Source organism: Saimiri boliviensis, chromosome 14, assembly GCF_048565385.1.
Source record: "Saimiri boliviensis isolate mSaiBol1 chromosome 14, mSaiBol1.pri, whole genome shotgun sequence".
NCBI lineage: Eukaryota > Metazoa > Chordata > Mammalia > Primates > Cebidae > Saimiri > Saimiri boliviensis.
Window position 1 is genome coordinate 53,970,500 of NC_133462.1, and position 19,774 is coordinate 53,990,273.

The following is a 19,774-nucleotide window of genomic DNA, read 5'->3' on the forward strand; positions in this document are numbered from 1 at the left end:
AACCACCACAAGACAAGGATGTCCTTTCTCACCACTCGTATTCAACCTAGTATTAGATGTTCTGGCCAGGGCAATCAGGCAAGGGAAAGAAAGAAAGGGCATCCAAATAGGAAGAGAGGAAGTCAAACTATTCCTGTTCGCAGATGTCATGATCCTCTATCTAGAAAATTCCATAGTCTCCGCCCAAAAGCTTCTTAGGATGATGAATAACTTCAGCAAAGTCTCAGGATACAAAGTAAACGTGAGAAAATCACTAACATTTCTATACACCAACAATAGCCAGGCTGAGATCCAAACTCCCATTCACAGTTGCCACAAAAAGAATAAAATACATAAGGATACAGCTAACAAGGGAGGTGAAGGATCTCTCTTCAAGGAGACCTACAAATATTCTTCTAAGTAGTTAGAGTTGGTCCTTCCATGTTAAAGTTGCAAGATGAAAAGAAAACTGGAAAGCCAAGTTAAATTTAAATTTCTAATAAACAAGAAACGATTTTTGGTCCAAATATGGCCCAAATACTGCATGGAACATACTCATACTAAAAAATCATTTCTGTTTCATTTAAAATTTAAATGTAACTCAATGCCTTGTATTTTATCTGACAATCAAATTCCATGTCATTGTGAAGAAAGAAATCGTGAATAGTTTGAGTAAAGAAGATTTTGTCTTTAGGGGATCTTAGTGACAGGAATTCATTTGTTGTAAAATAAAAAAAGCTCTTAATTGTCCTACAAATAGTAATTAAAATTTAGCAATCACTTTTGATTTGAGCAAATAAAATGTAAACAGAAATGTAAACAGGTTTACAAAAGAGTGAATACAAATGGACCCTTAGCAGAATAAATCTTTTCACTTAAAACAGGAAATAAAAAGCCCAATTTTGAATGTCTTTGAAGAACCTTCAGATCACTCCAGATGTAAAAATTATGCAAGAGAATGAAAGCACAGCCTTTTCTACTCATTTTAACAGATATTCATTTCCTTTGAAGTGGTACATTTGAAGATCTTCATATCAAGAAACATGTTGTGATTAGCTATGAGTAATTATCATTCATTTATTTAGATCTAATATAGTGTTTTGAGAACATCTTATAACCAATATCTGGTATAAATCTAAAATTAAGATCAGTCCTAGTTAGTTGTAAAAAATAAGCAATATTCAATGTTTTAGAAGAAAAAAGCAAAAATAGATATGAAAATTTCTCTGTATGAATCTAAGAATTCTGAGTGGTAGCTTAACACATTTAAAATTATCATTGCAAAAACAGACATCCAGCTAATCACTTCACACCGTTTTCCTATTGCAAGGAAATATTTAAATGTATATCTCTTTAATGAAAATATTTATTTGTTAATTCTGTACATAATTAATAGCTTGGGACCTGAAGTTTAAGAAGTTGGGACCCGAAGTTTATTTTCATCTAATTCTAATACCAGAAATAAAGCAAACAACTTTAAAAGAAATCTACAAGTTTCTTTTTGACCAATAAAAGTAATGGGATTCAAAACATTATCCCTACAATGGACCAGGCTTTTGTAAGTCAAAACTTTTTGCTTAATACTTCTGACTGGGTCCTGGGATTAACAATGGTAGTGCCAAACTTTAGCAAAGAAATCTTTTATGTCTTGTAACAGATCCCCATGAGTGCAACCCATAGCCATAGACATGGTCCTATAACTCACATATTATTTCTAAAGGTAAAAACCATAGACAATAATATAAAAATAATATAAAAATTATTATTATGTATTATATATTATTTTTTCTATTATTTTGTATTTTTATATATAAATCATAGATAATAATATAAAATACTATTAAAAATCATATAATTCCACTTTCTAGTGCAATGGGTATCACCTTCTGGTTGATATATGTTCTCACAAAGTAATTGGATTTCTGAACCACTATTTTATCTCTTTCTTTACTACAAATTCCCATATGTAGAGAAAAAAATGCTTCAAGATTTTTTCTTAAACTAATAGAAATTATTATTGTTCTCTTTTCTAAGTATCAATTATCTTTGAAAAGATAGTGTCAGGTGGAAAAAACATTTAAAACACAAAACCACCACATTTGGAAGACGTTACTTACAATGGAAACTTCTGAAGAAAAACTTTGTTTGTAGATTATTTAGAGTTTCTGCTATTTGTATTTTGAAGCAATTCACAGATAAAATAGACACATATCGTAATGTTATAGTGAACATGAGAACTGTAAATTTTAACTGCATTATCTAGAAAATGGTAACTGATCAATATAAGAAATGAAGGCATAATACTTAGAGTGATTGAAGAGATAATTGAAAGCAAACTTGATTTTTTGTGCCTACAGTTGGTGATTCTAATCCCCCTTTCTCATTAATAAGATGTAGTAAGTAACCTTAACATAAATAAGAAAATTGTGGAATTTACGTCTTTTCACCTGTTAAATAAGTTCAAGAAACTATATAATAAGTGTTAATTGTTAATTTTATGTTATAACAATAAAATAATTAGAAGTAGGGACACAAAATAAATGTGAGTTGAATGGACAGCAATTGATGCTGTATAGTTAACACATATAAGATCAGACAAAAGTGTAAAGATATAGAAAATCAAACCAAACTAAATGTTGTATTTGACCATGGTAATAAGCTGTTACACAATTCACAAAAATGAGTTGTTTTTATTACTTCATGAAAACTACCACTATTCTTTAATTTTTTCTAGATCTTAAACAATTATTAGACTATTGGATAATTGAAACCTAAAAAAGTGCCCTGCAAATGTTAGTAACTGCATTAAACATATTTCAATAGGTGTATACACATTTCATATATGAACTTATAACACAATATATTATAAACAAGAGAAAACTCATGGTTGAATTTTATTGTGATTATTGACATCCAGTCCTAGTAAAAGCAGTCTAAGCGTTGAAGAAATTCAAAGTAAATGCTTTAAGGAAAATCATGAATGGGATTTAACATGGGAACTATGAATATGCAATATTATATTTTTCATATTAATGTAAAATTCCATTAAAATAGCTATATTGAATTTCATATGTAAATATTTAACAAATATAATTGTATGCTTCTATTTTTATACAATGAATATTAGTACATATTACATTTGTTTATTTTAATGATATTTATTTAAGTTCAATTTTACAAAATTTAATTTGTGGTCAAAAGTATCAAGCAATAAATTTTAAATATTGCACAGGGAATAATCCATGTTGCAAAACTGTAAACCCCATATGAAGACAGCAAGATAGGCTCACTTGAAATTTTTTAATTAAATAAGCCTAAAAAGATATTGGACTAAATGCTAATATATGGAACACAAGATTTCCAAATGTTAATTTAATTAACTCTTTCGTAGTAGCTATACACACACATACCATTTTTTTTTTTTTTTTTTTTTTTTTACTATTTCTAGAAGTAAAATAGTAAAGTATGTAAGATATATATAAGTAGAACAAGGAGGACATCTTGAGGTCATTTTAGAAATGAACATGTTTTTATTGAGTCTGCACACAGTATGATTTTAAAAACAGATCCTTCAAGCTAAGTTAACACTTCTAATATAAAATGTATTTTTTCTTCATAAAAACAAAAAGGTAAAGCAAGAGCTTTTAGATTCACGAGAAAGCATTCTCTATCTCTCTCTTTTTCTCTCTGTCTCTCACTCAAACACACACATACACATACACATGTAAAGACTACAAAGAAGTTGTTTTTTACTGAATAAGAGATAAAATTTTAAAATAAGCATGTGTCTGTACAAACTGGTCTGGAAAAACTATCTTAAATATTTTTCCACAGTAGTAAAATAGAATCCTTCCACAAATATTGCATCAATGCATTTCATTAATCCTCTGTATACCTATTTTCCCTTCCTACTTCTAGAAAAATAGAAATAACAGCTAACACGAGGTTTGGAGTGTCCCCATTTATGTCTTTTTCTAGGAACCTTGATTTAAAGCTGGATTTGCAGGACCGTTGACACAATGTTCTGGCCCCTCAGTGCCACTCGTGGGTTCAGAACCTGCAGCCTGTTCATTTGCTTCAGGGAGCTTTTCTGGGGCACCAAGCAGATTAACACAATTAGCATCCTGCTTTACTTTGTCCACTTCATTATCAAATTCAATTTTATCTTCCTGAGGGTTGTTTTTCTTTACTTGTCCATTCTGGGCAGGGTAGGTGCTGGCAATGGTGTCATATAGGAATTGGTATTGCTCCTGGTAAAGGAATTAAGTGAGAAATTACATGAAGAAAGTTGATGTGATTTTTTTATGCCAGATAAAGATTAGCAAGGACTAATCATTTATTTATGGAAGTATTGGATGACAGAAAAGTACTTTGATATGTTCTCATTAAAAAAATCTAAATATTAGCTGGGCATGGTGGCTTGTGCCTGTAATCCCAGCTACTCAGGAGGCTGAGGCAGGAGAATCGCCTGAACCCAGGAGGCGGAGGTTGCGGTGAGCCGAGATCACGCCATTGCACTCCAGCCTGGGTAACAAGAGTGAAACTCAGTCTCAAAAAAAAAAAAAAAAAAAAAAAAAAACAGTAAAAAAATCTAAATAATTGAGTTTCTTTATGGTCCTAAAGCCTTTTCTGCCTCATGCCTACACATCATTTAAGAATCAGAGCAGGGATCACCTGCTTAGAGAAGTGCTGCTTGATTCCTAAAGATTGAATTAAATGCTCTCATTCATGTTCTTCTTATCATTTCTTCATCACTTTACTTACTACATTGATTAGTAAATACCTAGCTTTCCCTCATACTCACCAATTAGTCTCTTAATGGCAAGAACATATAGGAAACATTTGATACATTTTTCAAAATCAAGATAGGAAATCACAATATCATATGTGATTAAAAGCCTTATATTTCAGTGAGTAATTAAGTTTACATTGTGAAGAATGATTAATTCCCAGATGACCATCTACAGTTACTACCACATACAGGCTATACACAATAGATCAGTTACAAGAATATAACACATTTTCCTTCCTGTATCCACATTTCTTTGCAATGTGAATTTACAGACCCTCTCAAGGAGTGAAGTCTTTTTCCCCTATCCGTGGACTGGCTTTATGATGTATTTAGCTAATAATATACAGAAGAAGATATCCGTCACTTTCAAACCTGGGCCTCAAGTGGTCTCTTTCCCTTGTGGAACTTGCTGTCTTAATGTGAATAAATCTGGGCTAGTCTTCTGGAAGAGAAGGGACATGCAGCCTGCTCACTGTTGTCACCATAGCTAAATGACAGCCACATGCCAGCCTACTGGCAATGTAGGCCATGCTAGACCAGCCAAACCACAGGACACATGTCAGCTGAAGGCAGACACGTGAGTCAGCCTGGTCTCTATTGGCTAAGCCTGAGGGCATCAGCAGAACATTCCAGCAGACCATTAGACTGCTGAATAATAATAAATGTTATTTGTTTAGACCCCAAAATTTGGGAGTGGTTTGCTACACAGCACAAGTAGATACAGGATTGAAGGAAAGAAAATTAAGAAATTCATGAGCATTTAAGGAAAGACTCTTCATGAACTGTCACAACAAAGTGTTAGTAAACTTTAATTAAGGCTCTTATTTAGACATCATAATTCAATATGAATTATGATGCAAAAGTAGAAAAGAGAAAAAAATAGGAAAAGAAAATAGAGGAGATGAGAGAAAAGGAAAGGGGAAAAAGGACAGAGAGGAAAGAAGAGGAGAAAAAAGTGGAAACCATCAAAAAGAAAAAAAAAAAAATCCAAGGCATGTTAAAAGCAATGGTGGAGGATACTCACGAATGTGGAAATCATGCCTGGCCTAGCTTTGCGTAGAGCTTTTACCACTTGAAATACATCCACTACCTCTTCTGTTTCCGCACTTTCTAAGAGATTTAACAAAGCACAAAATATTCCCGTTTGCTGAGATCCATCCCTATAAAAGAAAGAAAAGATAGAAAATAATCTTACTTGTTACGAAAAAAAAAAGGTGATACTAGAATTAAAAATAGGAATAGAGAGAATATATTTTTTACTTCATGCTTATCATAATTATTTTATTCCAACCTCTTTCACAAACCAAATTATTTATGCTAAATGCATTTTTAGGTAAACTTTTTCCGTTTAGGGGTATGATAATCCTGTAACTGAAAGCATATTTGTCTCAGGGTTTAAAAATATATTTTCTTTTATTGAGTATTTTATGGATTTTAGTGCGTTTTTATTTACATCTGAAGTTGTTGAAACCAATATCAGAAAAATCCGATTTGAAAGATAAGGAAACCAAGATTTGGGGAAGAGAAAGGTATAGCTTGAAGCTGATGTAACCGGAAATATAAGAGCTTAGATTTTGTCAATTACTAGAACACATGCTGCTGCTTCTCTCTTCCGCCTCTCTACCATGTTTTACGAATGTTTCTAGAAACATTCTGCATCAGTAGAAAATGATACCTTGTAGAACTATTCATTAAAAAGAGGGCAAACAAGTAGTTTACCAAACAATAGGAAGCATGAAGCATTATCATCAAGAGTCAACTTAAACAATATGTTATCAGCAGGGCACTTCAGCTATTGATCATAAATTTAAAACAACAACAACAACAACAACAACAACAACAACATGTAGTCATGTAGTGGGTATTCAGTCATAGTCTATGAAACATATATAGTTTTGTGTGTGGGAAACATATATAGTTTTACAGTGTAAACTTCCCTTCCTCAGCTTTCTTTTCACAGAAACTTCACCTTCAAAAATTCAAGGAAATGCTGAAAATTTGTATATTTCTAAAGGCTTGATTCTAGTACATGCAATTCCAATAATAACAATTAGGCTTTTTCAAAAATTCTAAAAGTTTTTCACTAGATTAACATTTCTTATTTTACTTTACTAGTTTTCATTTCTCATTTACTTCAATATTCTTTTTCTTGTAAACTTTTATATTATAAATCTTTCCTTCAATTATACTGATTATTTAAGGTGGATATTTAAGCATCTATCACAGATGAAGGAACTAATAAGATCTAGTAGTATTATTGATATTATCACAATCCTTGCCCTTTGGTTCAGTTTAGAAAATTAAATCATGAGTTTCAAATCAAAATTGCTAAGCTTTGTGATTACAGTTAATATTCAAGTTAAATTACGTTTAATGACCTTTGTGTTCATTAAACATATTAGATGTCTTGTGACAATACGGTAGATCAATGTATATGAGTATATGTCTAATGTGATATCCATCTACCTATCTGTTCACGCACCCTTCCATTTGTTAATTCATTCACACAAATGACATTCTCAGTTCAATGTTAGGTATGAAGGAATCAAAGATGACATGACACCAAGTATTTAAAAACACAACTTGAAAATATTGCATAATAGAATCACTTCTATTATATTTTTCTATTATATTTTATGACAGTTGTGCTGTGGAAACATAAGCAAGACAAAAATTTTTTACTGTGACTATGTGTTTTATATATAAGGATAAATAGATAAGAGAACATATGAACCAAGGAGTCAAGCGTTATGATTTTTAGAGTACATTCTACCAAATGCCACCCACCTGCAGTGAATGAGGAGAGGTGCACTCTTGGGATACTTGTTCCCTTCAGAGGAATTCTTCTGAGGAAGTTTTTGTTTGAGGACCTGAATCACAGAGATTAATTCCTTGGGTTCTGCCGGAAGTTGTTCTGCACTCCAGTTAGTATATTGGTACTGGTACACAGTTCGAGGGTCTTTCCTCTAAAATCAGAATTGAGGAGAGCATTAACTGTAGTGAAATTCAGCCTATTTTATAATTTGATACCAATATTTTCTTCACAGTTAACTTTTACTTAAATAGTTTTAAAATGTTCTTCTGAAACTATTTATTGGACGGCCTTGCTTGGATAGAGTGATTTATATTCGTTGTGCTGCTGGATCCATTATATGAAAGAAACATACACCTGAAATTGTTTTCATACCTTGGAATGTCTCAGTTCAAAGACACGAAGGGTATAAGTTGAAGATTTGTTTGTGTCTTTCAGGTCAACTTCGATATCTCCATATGTTTGCTTCCCTTCTCCCCAGTACTGAGCACAGAGTTCCTAGATAAAAGAAGATGATTCAACAATTCCTGTTTGCTATTTAAGGTACGCAAAGGATCAGTCTCCCTCTTTCTCCCTTTCTTTCTCTCTCTTTCTCTGTCTGTGCTTCTTTTCTATTAAATGAAAACTTTTGTGTTCGAAGATTGAAACCTGCTTATAAAAATCCAGAATCGAGTTTAAGTGTTGGAGACTCATTTAATAAATATGTGGTACTTCCTTATGTAAGAAAAAGGAAGCTGAGCACCATCGAGGTGGCCGGCACAGCCCCGGAACAGCCATATTTCTTAGTGTAGGTCTTTGGGATTTGCTTCCACTTTCCACATGCTTATCATCACCTCTTCAGTATTTATGGTGGACATGAGGCAATGCTATTTATGACCCTTTCAGTAACTCAGGTCCCACTGTCCCTTCAGTGGTTCTTGAGGAAGAAGGCTGCATCTTTCGGAGCTTTGTCTCTGTCATCTTGTTGACCAACACCATGAGCAGCATTATATATTTTGTCTGCATATCTAAGCAAAGGGTCAGACTGAAGAGTAGGTGAATCACAAAAGCATTTCTTCTCTCAACAAACTGTTGTCCACCAATGACAACCCCACAATTGCTGACAAAGATAGGCATTTCTGCCTGCACTCCTATCCTGTTTTCCAGCTTCCACAATTTGAATGAAGTAAAAGACTGTGGGAATTCCATGCTAGAAATCTGGATGTATATTCCTTTAAAAAAACATTACGCAGCCATCAAAAGCAATGAGTTCGTGTCCTTTGTAGGGACATGGAGGAACCTGGAAACCATCATTCTCAGCAAACTGACACAAGAGCAGAAAATCAAACACCACATGTTCTCACTCATAGGTGGGTGTTGAACAATGAGAACACATGGACACAGGGAGGGGAGCATCACACACTGGGGTCCCTTGGGGGGGAAATAGGGCAGGGACTGGGGGTGGGGAGGTGGGGAGACATAGCATGGGGAGAAATGCCAGATACAGGTGAAGTGGAGGAAGGCAGCAAATCACACTGCCATGTGTGTACCTATGCAACAATCTTGCATGTGCTTCAAATGTACCCCAAAACCTAAAATGCAATAAAATAAAATTAAATTTAAAAAAATTAAAAGGAACTTTCTATGTACAGGGGAAGGGGACCAGGTGAGGGTACGTTTGGGAGGAGAGAGAGGGATGTAACAAATCATAAATTTTTTGCATACTTAGGAGGTTATTTATTGAATAAGCTTGAACATATGTCAGATTATGTGGTCGGTGCTAAAGCTGAGTGAGACCTACCAGAAGGGAAAAGTTAACCATAACTGAAGACACTAAGATAAAATATCTATCACAAGCACTAAGTAAAAAATCAAATTATATTTTGGAGTCACCTTCAACTGTAGAATTTTATGACAATAAGTTTTATGTGAATAAAGAAGGGAGGACATAGATGCATTTTTTCGGGATTGTCTTATTAAAAGAATAGGGTTAAAATTGGAAGAGAGCCCGCATTTAGTCACATGGAATATCAATAAGTTTAGATTCAGTGATAACAATGAACATTGTGTGTTCAGACGTGGGCGCTAAACCTGCCTGGCCGGAGTGGAGAGGATGGAAAACATAAAAATGAGAGTAAGATGAAAGACACACGAGGGGTTGATCGCTGAGGGCGTTAGACATCACAGAAAAAGCTTGCTTTTTCATCTTGAGAAAATGGGAAGAACAGAGTGAAAACGTGGCTGCTATGCGCCGTGGCGCTGGCTAATCTGTGAGTGACATGCTGGAGGCCCCTGCAGGAGAGACTGTCAGCATCCAGACACAGCCGGTGGAGGCCAGCACCAGGGAGCGGGGTGACACTGAGCAGACAGGCCTGTGTGACGGAGGGATCAGAAGGACGCGGGCACGGTGATCCAGCCAGCAATCCAAGACTGGAGAATGAAGTTTTATGGCAGAGAGACTCAGAACAAATCCTCAAAAGTACAAACCTGGTCTCCATGTTTCAGTTCTGTCAGCATAACTATAGCTTTGACTTTTCTTTGGAAGATCATCTGCCAAAAGTCACCAATGGTCTCCTTTAGGGGTCCCTGAGCAGCAATCATCACTTCAGGTTTCCAATAACTCTTTTTAAACAAAAAAGGGTGGGGCTTTGTTACTACTGAAGAGAGCTCGGTAGATTCTTAAAGTAACCATTTGGAAATGTAGTCACTTAGTTTGATATCAGTGCTGTTACATACAAATAGTAAGAGTCTTATGTCTAAGAAACAATGTAATAGCTATCTGTAAAATAATTATACAGATAATAACAATTCTTAGCTAATAATGTGAAATCAAGATTACAACATATCTTGTGAAACAGATTTTCCTTTCCACAAAAGAGAAACACTTTTTTTCTTTTCTTTTTTTTATTTTTTTGGAGATGGAGTCTTACTCCGTTGCCCAGGCTGGAGTGCAGTAGCGCAATCTTGGCTCCCTGCAACCTGTAGCTCCTGGGTTGGAGCAACTCTCTTGCTTCAGCCTCCTGAGTAGCTGGGGTTACAGGTGTGCACCACCATACCTGGCAAATTTTTGTATTTTTAGTAGAGACAGGGTTTCGCCATGTTGGCCACTGGTCTTGAACTCCTAATCTCATATAATCCACCCACCTCACCTCCCACAGAGCTGGGATTACAGACGTGAACCACCGCACCCAGTCACGCCTTTTTGTTTCTCTATAAAGGTTAGTGTGATTGTAAAAAGAAATGACTTAAACATTTCAAATTACCTTTGTCATATCTATACTAATGCTAATTAGTGTCTTTATAATCTTATCATATCTCTTAATTAAACTAATATTTCATGAATGTGTTCTTTAGGAAATTTTGGAAAATAAGTAAATCCAATTTAGTGTATAAACAGTAAGTAGTTAATAAATGGCTAAAGTTTATTGTTTGAATTCTCAGTTAATTTTTTAAAAAGACGTGACACAGACTCAGCTAATAATTCAGTTAATCTGAATGAAAAGTTTCTAACCATCCAAATATACAAATTTGGCTTTGTCTACAATTTGGGTATCTGAGTAGGTGTAAATATTTTCTAATACTTGTATTTGCTCAAATTTTACTATATTTAAAATTGATGTGATCATGGCTTTGTCTTACAATATAACCAATAACATTGCCTTATTTTGTATCAGATTATTAGGTTTTAGTATTTTGAAATCTTTCAGTAAGTTAAAATGTTGCATTAAAATTGAAACTCTCATGTCAATCTGTATGTAGTTATGACTAAGCTCATCACTGTTTTATAAAAATCACTTAATGAATGGCCCTAATAATATAGACGGTTTTTTTAAATGGTTGTGTCTTGGATTCTGGCAGTTTAAGTACCTACCATTACAAAAGATGCATTGATGTATTTGCTTGCTTCCTCTGAGTCACTGTCATCATCCGAGGATTCATCTGAATCATGCTCACTCTCTTTACTCATTTCCAGCTCATGTTTAAGTGGCACTCTGTTGAAGTCATCTATATAAAATAAGATGTCAGTAGTAAGCCTCCTTTTAAAAAAATCAGATTTCTTCTTCGTTGTCATGTGGACATTTAAAAGTATTTCAAAAGAGACAGATTGCATTATGGAAATTTATTGATCTACATTGAATAAGATTCTATGTAAAACTTAGTGCTCATTGATAAACAGATTATACAATAAAAGTCTAAGAGAAAAGATTTTAGGAAAAAAACCCAAATATAATTCCATGTCAAACCACAAATAGCATAACATTACATATGATTATTTAATCTTTGATACATATATTTTAATTTCCCATGGACTATTATAATTCTGCTTGATATGTTTACAAAATACATAGCTTAGATTTTTTTCTTTCAATTATACTCCATTAACATTAAATTAACAATCTTATGTAGATATCTTAGCTAATTATTATTTAGTCCAAAAATGTATTTGGTCCATAATTTCTTACTACTCCTCAATTTTTTTAATTTATAGTAATTTGGTCAAATGATGTGATTAACTATATCACTATCAATTCCGTATTTTAAATTACATTCATAAAGACCTCTGTGAAAATTAACTAGGTCAACCATGCACTGATCTGATTTACTTAGTCGTCTAGTTTATCAGTTTGGGTTATATTTTATCCATGCAAATTTTAGTGTAAGCAGCTGAATAAAATTACCATATATGATCATTTTAATATGCTTAAATAGTAGAATTCAAGTCTTAAAAACTGTGCAGATTTTGATCTGTTAAATTTGATGATGTACAGTTTATAGAGTACTTCCCCCTACTTTCAACCACCTAGGTACGAGGAATTAAAAGGAAACATAAAGAGAACAAATGGACGTAATTTTTAGTATTTGTCAATTACCCTGGAGTAAATAACTGAAATAAACTAAACATGAAAGAGAACTGATCAAAGGGTTTTGGTCGCTATTCTCTCAGCTTCAAATATATCACTTTTATGACAACCCATTTTTTAAATAATTGGTAAAAAGAAAACACTGAATACAGTCTACTCTCCAAAGCCCACTGTAAATGGAATTGTTAAGTCCTTGCAATAACTAATATTTCAAAACCTATTAACTTCTTCCCTATTCACAACCAAATGTTGAAAACTTGCTTCAAGATCATTCATACGTGTGTGTCCCACATTAAACAAATCCAAAATAGCTTAATGTTATCTGACACAAAAAATAAAATAAGCCACATACATGGAATAACATTAGAATTCCTGTTTTTACTTTTATTTTCTTCCTGATTTCCAATGTGCTGTGTCCTCCAGCTCCTATATGAAGGAAGTCTCTGAAAAAAATAAAAGAATAAAAAATCCTTTATAATGTCAATATTGGCTTAGTTTATTATTGTGTCATAAGATGCTCCCTAAGGAAAAGCATTTTATTAATTTTTGTGAAATTTGTATATGCTCCTTAGAGCTTATAATTTTTCAGTTTGTCTCTGATTTTTTCTTGTAATTGCAGCATTTAGTTCTTTTGACAGGGTGAGTGTGATCAAGTGATATACGTATGTAAGAAATTATGTCTCCTTCTTAAGAGCTGCTTGATAGAAAAATAATATCATTTCTTCTTATATAAGTTGAAAGCTAGACTGATGTTGATCCATATTGCAAAAGTAATGGTAAGTTAAGTTATCAGAAATGAATTCTGCAGATGTCACATTCATAGGAGACTTGGCACATATTTTGAAAGTTGATTCTTAATTTGTTTACACCTTCCAGATTGCTTTTCCTGTCACCCAGTTACTAATCAGTTAGAAAAGATCTATCATACAGGTGAGGCTTACAAACCCTTTTAGTTTTCTTTCCTCCTATTTAATTTCTCACTTGTAAAACGTCAACAATTTCTTAAATGGGCCCTTTGACTTCAATCTCGCTTGCTCTAATCCTTCTAATACACAACACAAAACAGAAAATACTCTTCTGAAGATCAACAGCATTCCATCACTATAAGAAAACAATGCAGTGGCTCATGCCTGTAATCCCAGCACTTTGGGAGGCCAAGGCAGGCAGATCATGAGGTCAGGAGATCAAGACCATCCTGGCCAATGTGGTGCAACCCTGTCTCTACTAAAATTATCTGGGCATAGTAGAACATGCCTGTACTCCCAGCTACTTGGGAGGCTGAGGCAGGAGGATCGTTTGAACCCAGGAGGCAGAGATTGCAGTGAGACAGGATTGTGCCACTGCACTACAGCCTGGGAGACAGTGTGAGACCCCCGTTTCAAAAAAAAAGAAAGAAAAGAAAACAACAACCCTCCTCAAAATAGTATAAAAAGTCTTTAGTGATATGCCCCTGTATCTGCGGGCTTACCTCAACTAGGTCCCTCCATACTTCTGTCAAACAAGCTTCCTCAACTCTTGGAAAGGCCAAGCTGTTCTTTCACTCTTGGCAGATATACATGTTTGTTTGTTTGTTTTTTCTTTCTTTCTTTCTTTCTTTCTTGCTTGCTTGCTTGCTTGCTTGCTTGCTTGCTTAAACTACCCCTTCCCCTTTCGGTTGCTGTGATAATTTTTCTTAGCCTATAGGTATCAGTTTAAATGTCAATTTCTTCTGGAAGACCTCCCTTCCTACATTCTTTTCTCCCCACTAATCCTTAAATATTTGTCAAATGAATAATATTTAATAATAATATTTAATGTTAAAAATAACTGAAATTGCAAAAGCTCCTCATGTATGATTCAGTAAGATTCTATATACACACATGTGCATGTATATATGTGTGTGTGTGTATATAGATACATATTTTTTCAATATGGTACCCTCATTCAATCTAAATACGCCACTCTGTTTCAAACTCCATTTATAGCTACATAACTGAATGAAAGAAAATAATCACCATTGAATTTCAGACCCCTTGAACCACACCACGGACAGCATGAAAGACCAGATGTTTTGGAAAGCATCACAACACTGTGTGCTCTTGTGAGTCTAGTGACCCAGGGAGCCTCTGCCCTGTAGCAATACTCAGGAGTATAGGTGGAATTAATGGCTCATCTTCATCTAAGACAAAAGGATCTGTCACTCTTAAATCTCTGCCTGATTCACTTGCCATTACAAGTCTAAGCTTCCCAGTGCATCCAGATACCCCACATTTTTATCCCCGAATGATTATTTGTATCGTCAGATACAACCCAGTCTCTTACATCTTACCAATCAATGCCTTACTCCCTGTCCTCCAATGCCCATTGTCTGTCATCTGTGAACTCCCATTTATCCTAATCATTTTCTCCCAACGGTCACTTCACCTTTTTTTTTCCCACCAGTTGAAACCTGGATGTCAGCTTCAGACACCACAAAGAACTCGGCAGTCCTTTCAAGAAAAAGTTGACCTTCCCACTCTCACTCCATTTACCTCACAGCTTTAAGAAAAGATATGTGTTTTCCCTGCTCCCTGATTCTACTTGCCAACCATTTCTACTCATTCTCTTTCAAACAAACCAACCACTTTGATTTTCCTGCCATCATACTATACTACCTTCTATTCAGGGCCCTTCACTTGGAAGTGTCGGGTATTGATTCCTGAAAACACTCTATCACATTTAGTTTTAGACTTGGCTAAGTATGTGCTCTTCTTTCCCAGGTCTGCCATCATTTTTGGTTAATTCCGCATTGAGAAGAATGATCTATCCAACACTTGAGTCTCATTTCTTAGCTCCTTCACCTGCCATGACTTTTCCTCCACTTCCCAGTCACACACTTCCATCATTCTCCCTTTGTAGGTTTCATCCCAAATATTGCATCACCTCTAAAATCATAACTTCAACTATCTGTTATTGGAAATTATCCCTATTATTCCTAGTCATTTATTCTGGTGTGTTCAACCCAGCAATCTGTAATTCTAACAAAATCTCCAACTTATCCTTTCTACTTTCTCTCACCTCTTTCATGTGGCCAATTTTCTTTTTATTTTCCAATTTGCTTTTTATTTTCCACCGCAGTCATCTTTCATTTGTAAACACCCTCAATACCTTTTCATCACTACTTTCAGTCACTTTTCAAAATCTAGATAGGTTTAACTAAACTATTTGCATACATAGCTTCTACCCCCAAAGAGCTCAATGATGCTCTAGAAAACAATCCAACCAACTAACTCCTCTTTAAACTCATGACCATAAATTTTAGGTGATCAAACAATAATTTCTGGCAATCTTACTGCCTCTGCTTTTCTACTTTGAGATAACTAGCTCATGCCCTTTCCCCTTCCTCAAGCATTAAACTCTCTTTTGCCCTACTCACTCCTCTATCTCTCAACTCCAAATTGATGATCTAGCCTTCTAGCCTTGTTTTTTTTGTTTGTTTGTTTGTTTTGTTTTTGTTTTTGTTTTTTTTAAATGAAAGATTGTCAGGCAGGAGTTGCCTCATTTCCCAACACCAAATTTACCAATCAACTTCCATCTCTGCCCTCATCTTCTGTCTTCCTGTCTGCTTAAATGGAAAAATTTCACTGCTTCCATGTGTGATCTGGATCACATCCTCTCATCCTTCTTCCCACGTCCACTTGCACATCATTTTGACTGTTGTGCCTATAATTCTGTACTTGGCACAGAGCAGAAACTCAAGCATATTGGTTTAGTGAAAAAAATAATGTCGGTCTTTCCTACAGTAAATAAACATTTATAAGAATGTTTAACTTAAATGTGTAACTGTCTCCAAATAGCACATGTGTATATGTGGATTAGTAGGGCAGGTATATTGAATATGGTTAATTTGTCAGCTAGAAAAGCAAGAAAACCACAATAAAACACTACTCTCTTTGAGACTACACTGTGCCTGCTAGTTCTTCCACTATAAGTACAGGTCTTCTGGGGGATTGAGTCACTTGGGGATTGTTGCACGTTCCGCCTCTACCCCCACCTTGACCCCTTTGATCCTAAACATTAAATGGGTCTGCATCTGATTAAAAGCACACTCCTGGTCTTTAGAAACTCTGAATTTCCCAGTTTGGTCCATCACAGAAAGTCTCAGTAAACTGGAAATCATAGATGGAACAAAAAGAACACAAAACATTTTTTTGACAACTGAGCAATTTGAGGACAACCAGGCCAACTCTCTGAAATTACAGCGAACTACATGCTAGGTTAGCCATCAGAATAATTGCCTAATAAATAGGTTAGGACACGTGCCCTTATCCTTTGCTGTCTGTCTACCAGCTCCAGCCAATTCAACTTCCTAAGCAGTCATAAACTCTTCTAATGATTTCCTTTACAAACCAAAACCAGGTACGATTTTTAAAGGTGATATGCTACATTGCCTTTGGCAGACCAGCGTTGTGGCTATCTATATACTGTTATTTTTGACACTTTATTTTTTACCAGCTTAATGAGAAATGGTTAAAAGGCTTAGCAGTAGAATCAGATTTCTGGGTTAAAAAAAAAAAATCTCCTATGTAGTAGTTGTGTGGATTCAGGCATTTCTCTTAACTCTCTGTGTCTTAGTTTTCTCATTCTTGCTCCATTGGTTATGGTGAGGACCAAACGGCAGCAGTATGTCAAGTGCATAGCAAGTACCTAGAAAGCAGACGACACTCAATAAAAGTTTATTGTTATTGTTGTCACTCATTACCTGGAATTCAGCCTCTAGTGGAGATGGCTCACTGGGTGGGTCTCTTTTCTTCATATTATGTAGATAGGGATGTAATTCAGACAAATTCACTTCTGTTTCTCCAAACTGATTGTATTCTACCAAAGCCTGATGGATCAAGATGTACTGGGCCTACCATTTTATGAAAAAATACAGGTAATTAACTGATAATCTAGAGTTCTACAAGTCATGTTTAAATAAAATATACATTTCCCATTTTTCTCATATTGGGACAATTCATGGCAAAGTAAATTGATATCCATAATATTTAAATATTCTGGAAGTTCACTCTCAAAATTTTCTGGAATATGAGCAAAATCTGTTTCAGAATTTTTTTTCAGAAAAATTACTTTGCAAATTGATTATCCATGTACCCTATACTGCACAAGTTTTATTCCTAAAAACTAAAGAACATTGTATGTTACTTCCTTTAGTGATTATTATTGGGTCAGTAAGCCAAATGACTGATAAGTAAAACTATAATAAATTTCACAGTATATTCAGAAGGAAAAAAAGCAAGTTGCAATTTCATAGGAAACCTTTTTAAACAGTTACTAGAACTGTTAAAATAAATTACTTTTTTTAAGTCCAATATGCCAAACCCAGATGTAACAACTCTTAACTGTTTATTTTGTTTGAATTCACTATTTGCAAGGAGATGGTATACTTCTGATAATCCTCTTAATTCACCATCTTTAGTTTCTTGAGTTTGGCTGTATCTTTCCACTGTATTTTCCACTGTAAATAATTTCTTTGGACCGGGTTAACGATTTGTTTTTAGATTTCTACTCTAATATCTATGTATCTATAATCATGAGCATTATATATTTTTGTGTTTAAAAAAATCACATAAATTGTATCTTGAATGTTTCATGTGGCAACTTTATTCACTCATGGTTTTCATCTGAGCATCTCTCAAAATAGACGGACACAAACCTAGATTATTGCTTTCCACTACGACATAGCATTTATTGTACAGAGTTCACATGTTCACATTCTGGTTTCCTGTTCCCCTATTGATACATATTTATGGTGTTTCCATTCTCCCACTAATATATATTTCACTTTTGTGTGCGTGTGCTATTTTGACAATGCAAAATGCAATGCACGTTTTTGCAAGTGTTTCTAGCTGTATGCCTCTCTTGGATATATGCATATATGTGATTTTACTGAGTCAGATACAGAACTTTCAGTCATAACCATCACCTCCTATCACCAGAGGCAGAGCATTGCCTTACTTGTATTCCTTTTGTGGTTAGAAGTCTGTGAGGTAATACCGTCCCATTGCCTCTGTTTTACAGATGGCTGAACTGAGGCACAGACAGACTAAAAATACTTAATAAATAACACCACTCACCCTTGTATTCATAATTAAAATCCGGATTTGAAACCCTAATGTGTAGTTTCTAAACCCAGGCTATTGACCACTATACTATTCTGTCTCTATATAGTAATTTTATGAGATGCCACCAAATCTGTTTTCAGTTTTTTACTTTTTGGCTTTTTTTTTTTTTTTTTGCCAATCTGCTATGTGTTCATGGTAATTCATTGTTTTATTTATGTGTTTGTTTGTTTGTTTGTTTGTTTTTGAGATGGAGTTTCACCCTTGTTGACCAGGCTGGAGTGCAATGGTGCAATCTCGCCCTACCTCAACCTCTGCCTCCCGGGGTCAACAATTCTCCTGTCTCAGCCTCCCAAGTAGCTGAGATTACAGGCATGCCCCATCGTGTCCAGCTAATTTTTTGTTTTTAGTAGAGACAGAGTTTCTCCCTGTTGATCAGGCCAGTCTTGAACTCCTGACCTCAGGTGATCCACCTGTCTCCACCTTCCAAAGTGCTGCGAATAAAGGCATGAGCCACCACTCCCGTCCCCTTATTTTAAAACATATATATTTTTGTGGTCATCATTCTTTTTTTGTTTGTTTTTGTTTGTTTGTTTGTTTTGTTTTGTTTTTTCCTTAGATGGAGTCTCACTCTGTTGCCCAGGCTGGAGTGCAGTGGCACAATCTCAGCTCACTGCAACTTCTGCCTCCTGGATTCAAGTGATTCTCCTGTCTCAGCCTCCCAAGTAGCTGGGACTACAGGCACCCACCACCATGCCTGGCTAATATTCGTATATTTAGTAGAGACAGGGTTTCACCACGTTGGCAAAGCTGGTCTATCACTCCTGACCTCAGGTGATCTGCCTGCCTTGGCCTCCCAAAGTGCTGGGATTATAGGCATGAGCCACCACACTGGACCAGTCATCTTTCTTCCACAGTACTTTTAGCCACTAATGAAAAATGCTTCTAAATATTTCTGGTGATTATCACATGTTTTAGTTTCCAAGAAATCATCTACTGTTTGAAGCTGTGAAGAATCTGGATTTTTTAAAAGATCATTATTATCACTCAGAAAAGACTGAAGTCCAAAAACCAAAAGTGAGAATAATCACTAAAGGCTAGAACATACCTCAACTTGAACCATCAGGCATCTCTGTCGCCTTAGCTTGACGACATAACCGTAAACATCCACTTTGCTCTCAGCTTCCAGGCCTTCTAGCATGGCATCAATTCCAATGTAGGTGCCTGTGCGCCCAACACCAGCACTGGAGAACCAAGCAAAAAAAAGTGA

The 19,774-nt window shown here is 35.0% G+C and overlaps 1 protein-coding gene across 8 annotated transcripts in view; it reads right to left on the minus strand.

Annotated features, from left to right (window-relative positions):
* Window positions 1-2,581: 2,581 nt before the first annotated feature.
* PTPRC (protein tyrosine phosphatase receptor type C) overlaps window positions 2,582-19,774 on the minus strand; it is a 121,505-nt gene continuing 104,312 nt past the window's right edge. For all 8 annotated transcript variants that reach the window (XM_074385073.1, XM_074385074.1, XM_010348837.3 and 5 more), the window contains 9 exons: window positions 19,613-19,748; window positions 17,145-17,294; window positions 12,777-12,867; window positions 11,434-11,567; window positions 10,050-10,184; window positions 7,959-8,081; window positions 7,559-7,737; window positions 5,796-5,931; window positions 2,582-4,229 (listed from right to left, as the gene is read on the minus strand). In XM_074385073.1, the coding sequence (XP_074241174.1) occupies window positions 3,954-4,229; window positions 5,796-5,931; window positions 7,559-7,737; window positions 7,959-8,081; window positions 10,050-10,184; window positions 11,434-11,567; window positions 12,777-12,867; window positions 17,145-17,294; window positions 19,613-19,748 (1,360 nt within the window). In that variant the 3' untranslated portion in view covers window positions 2,582-3,953. The remainder of the gene's footprint in view (window positions 4,230-5,795; window positions 5,932-7,558; window positions 7,738-7,958; window positions 8,082-10,049; window positions 10,185-11,433; window positions 11,568-12,776; window positions 12,868-17,144; window positions 17,295-19,612; window positions 19,749-19,774) is intronic.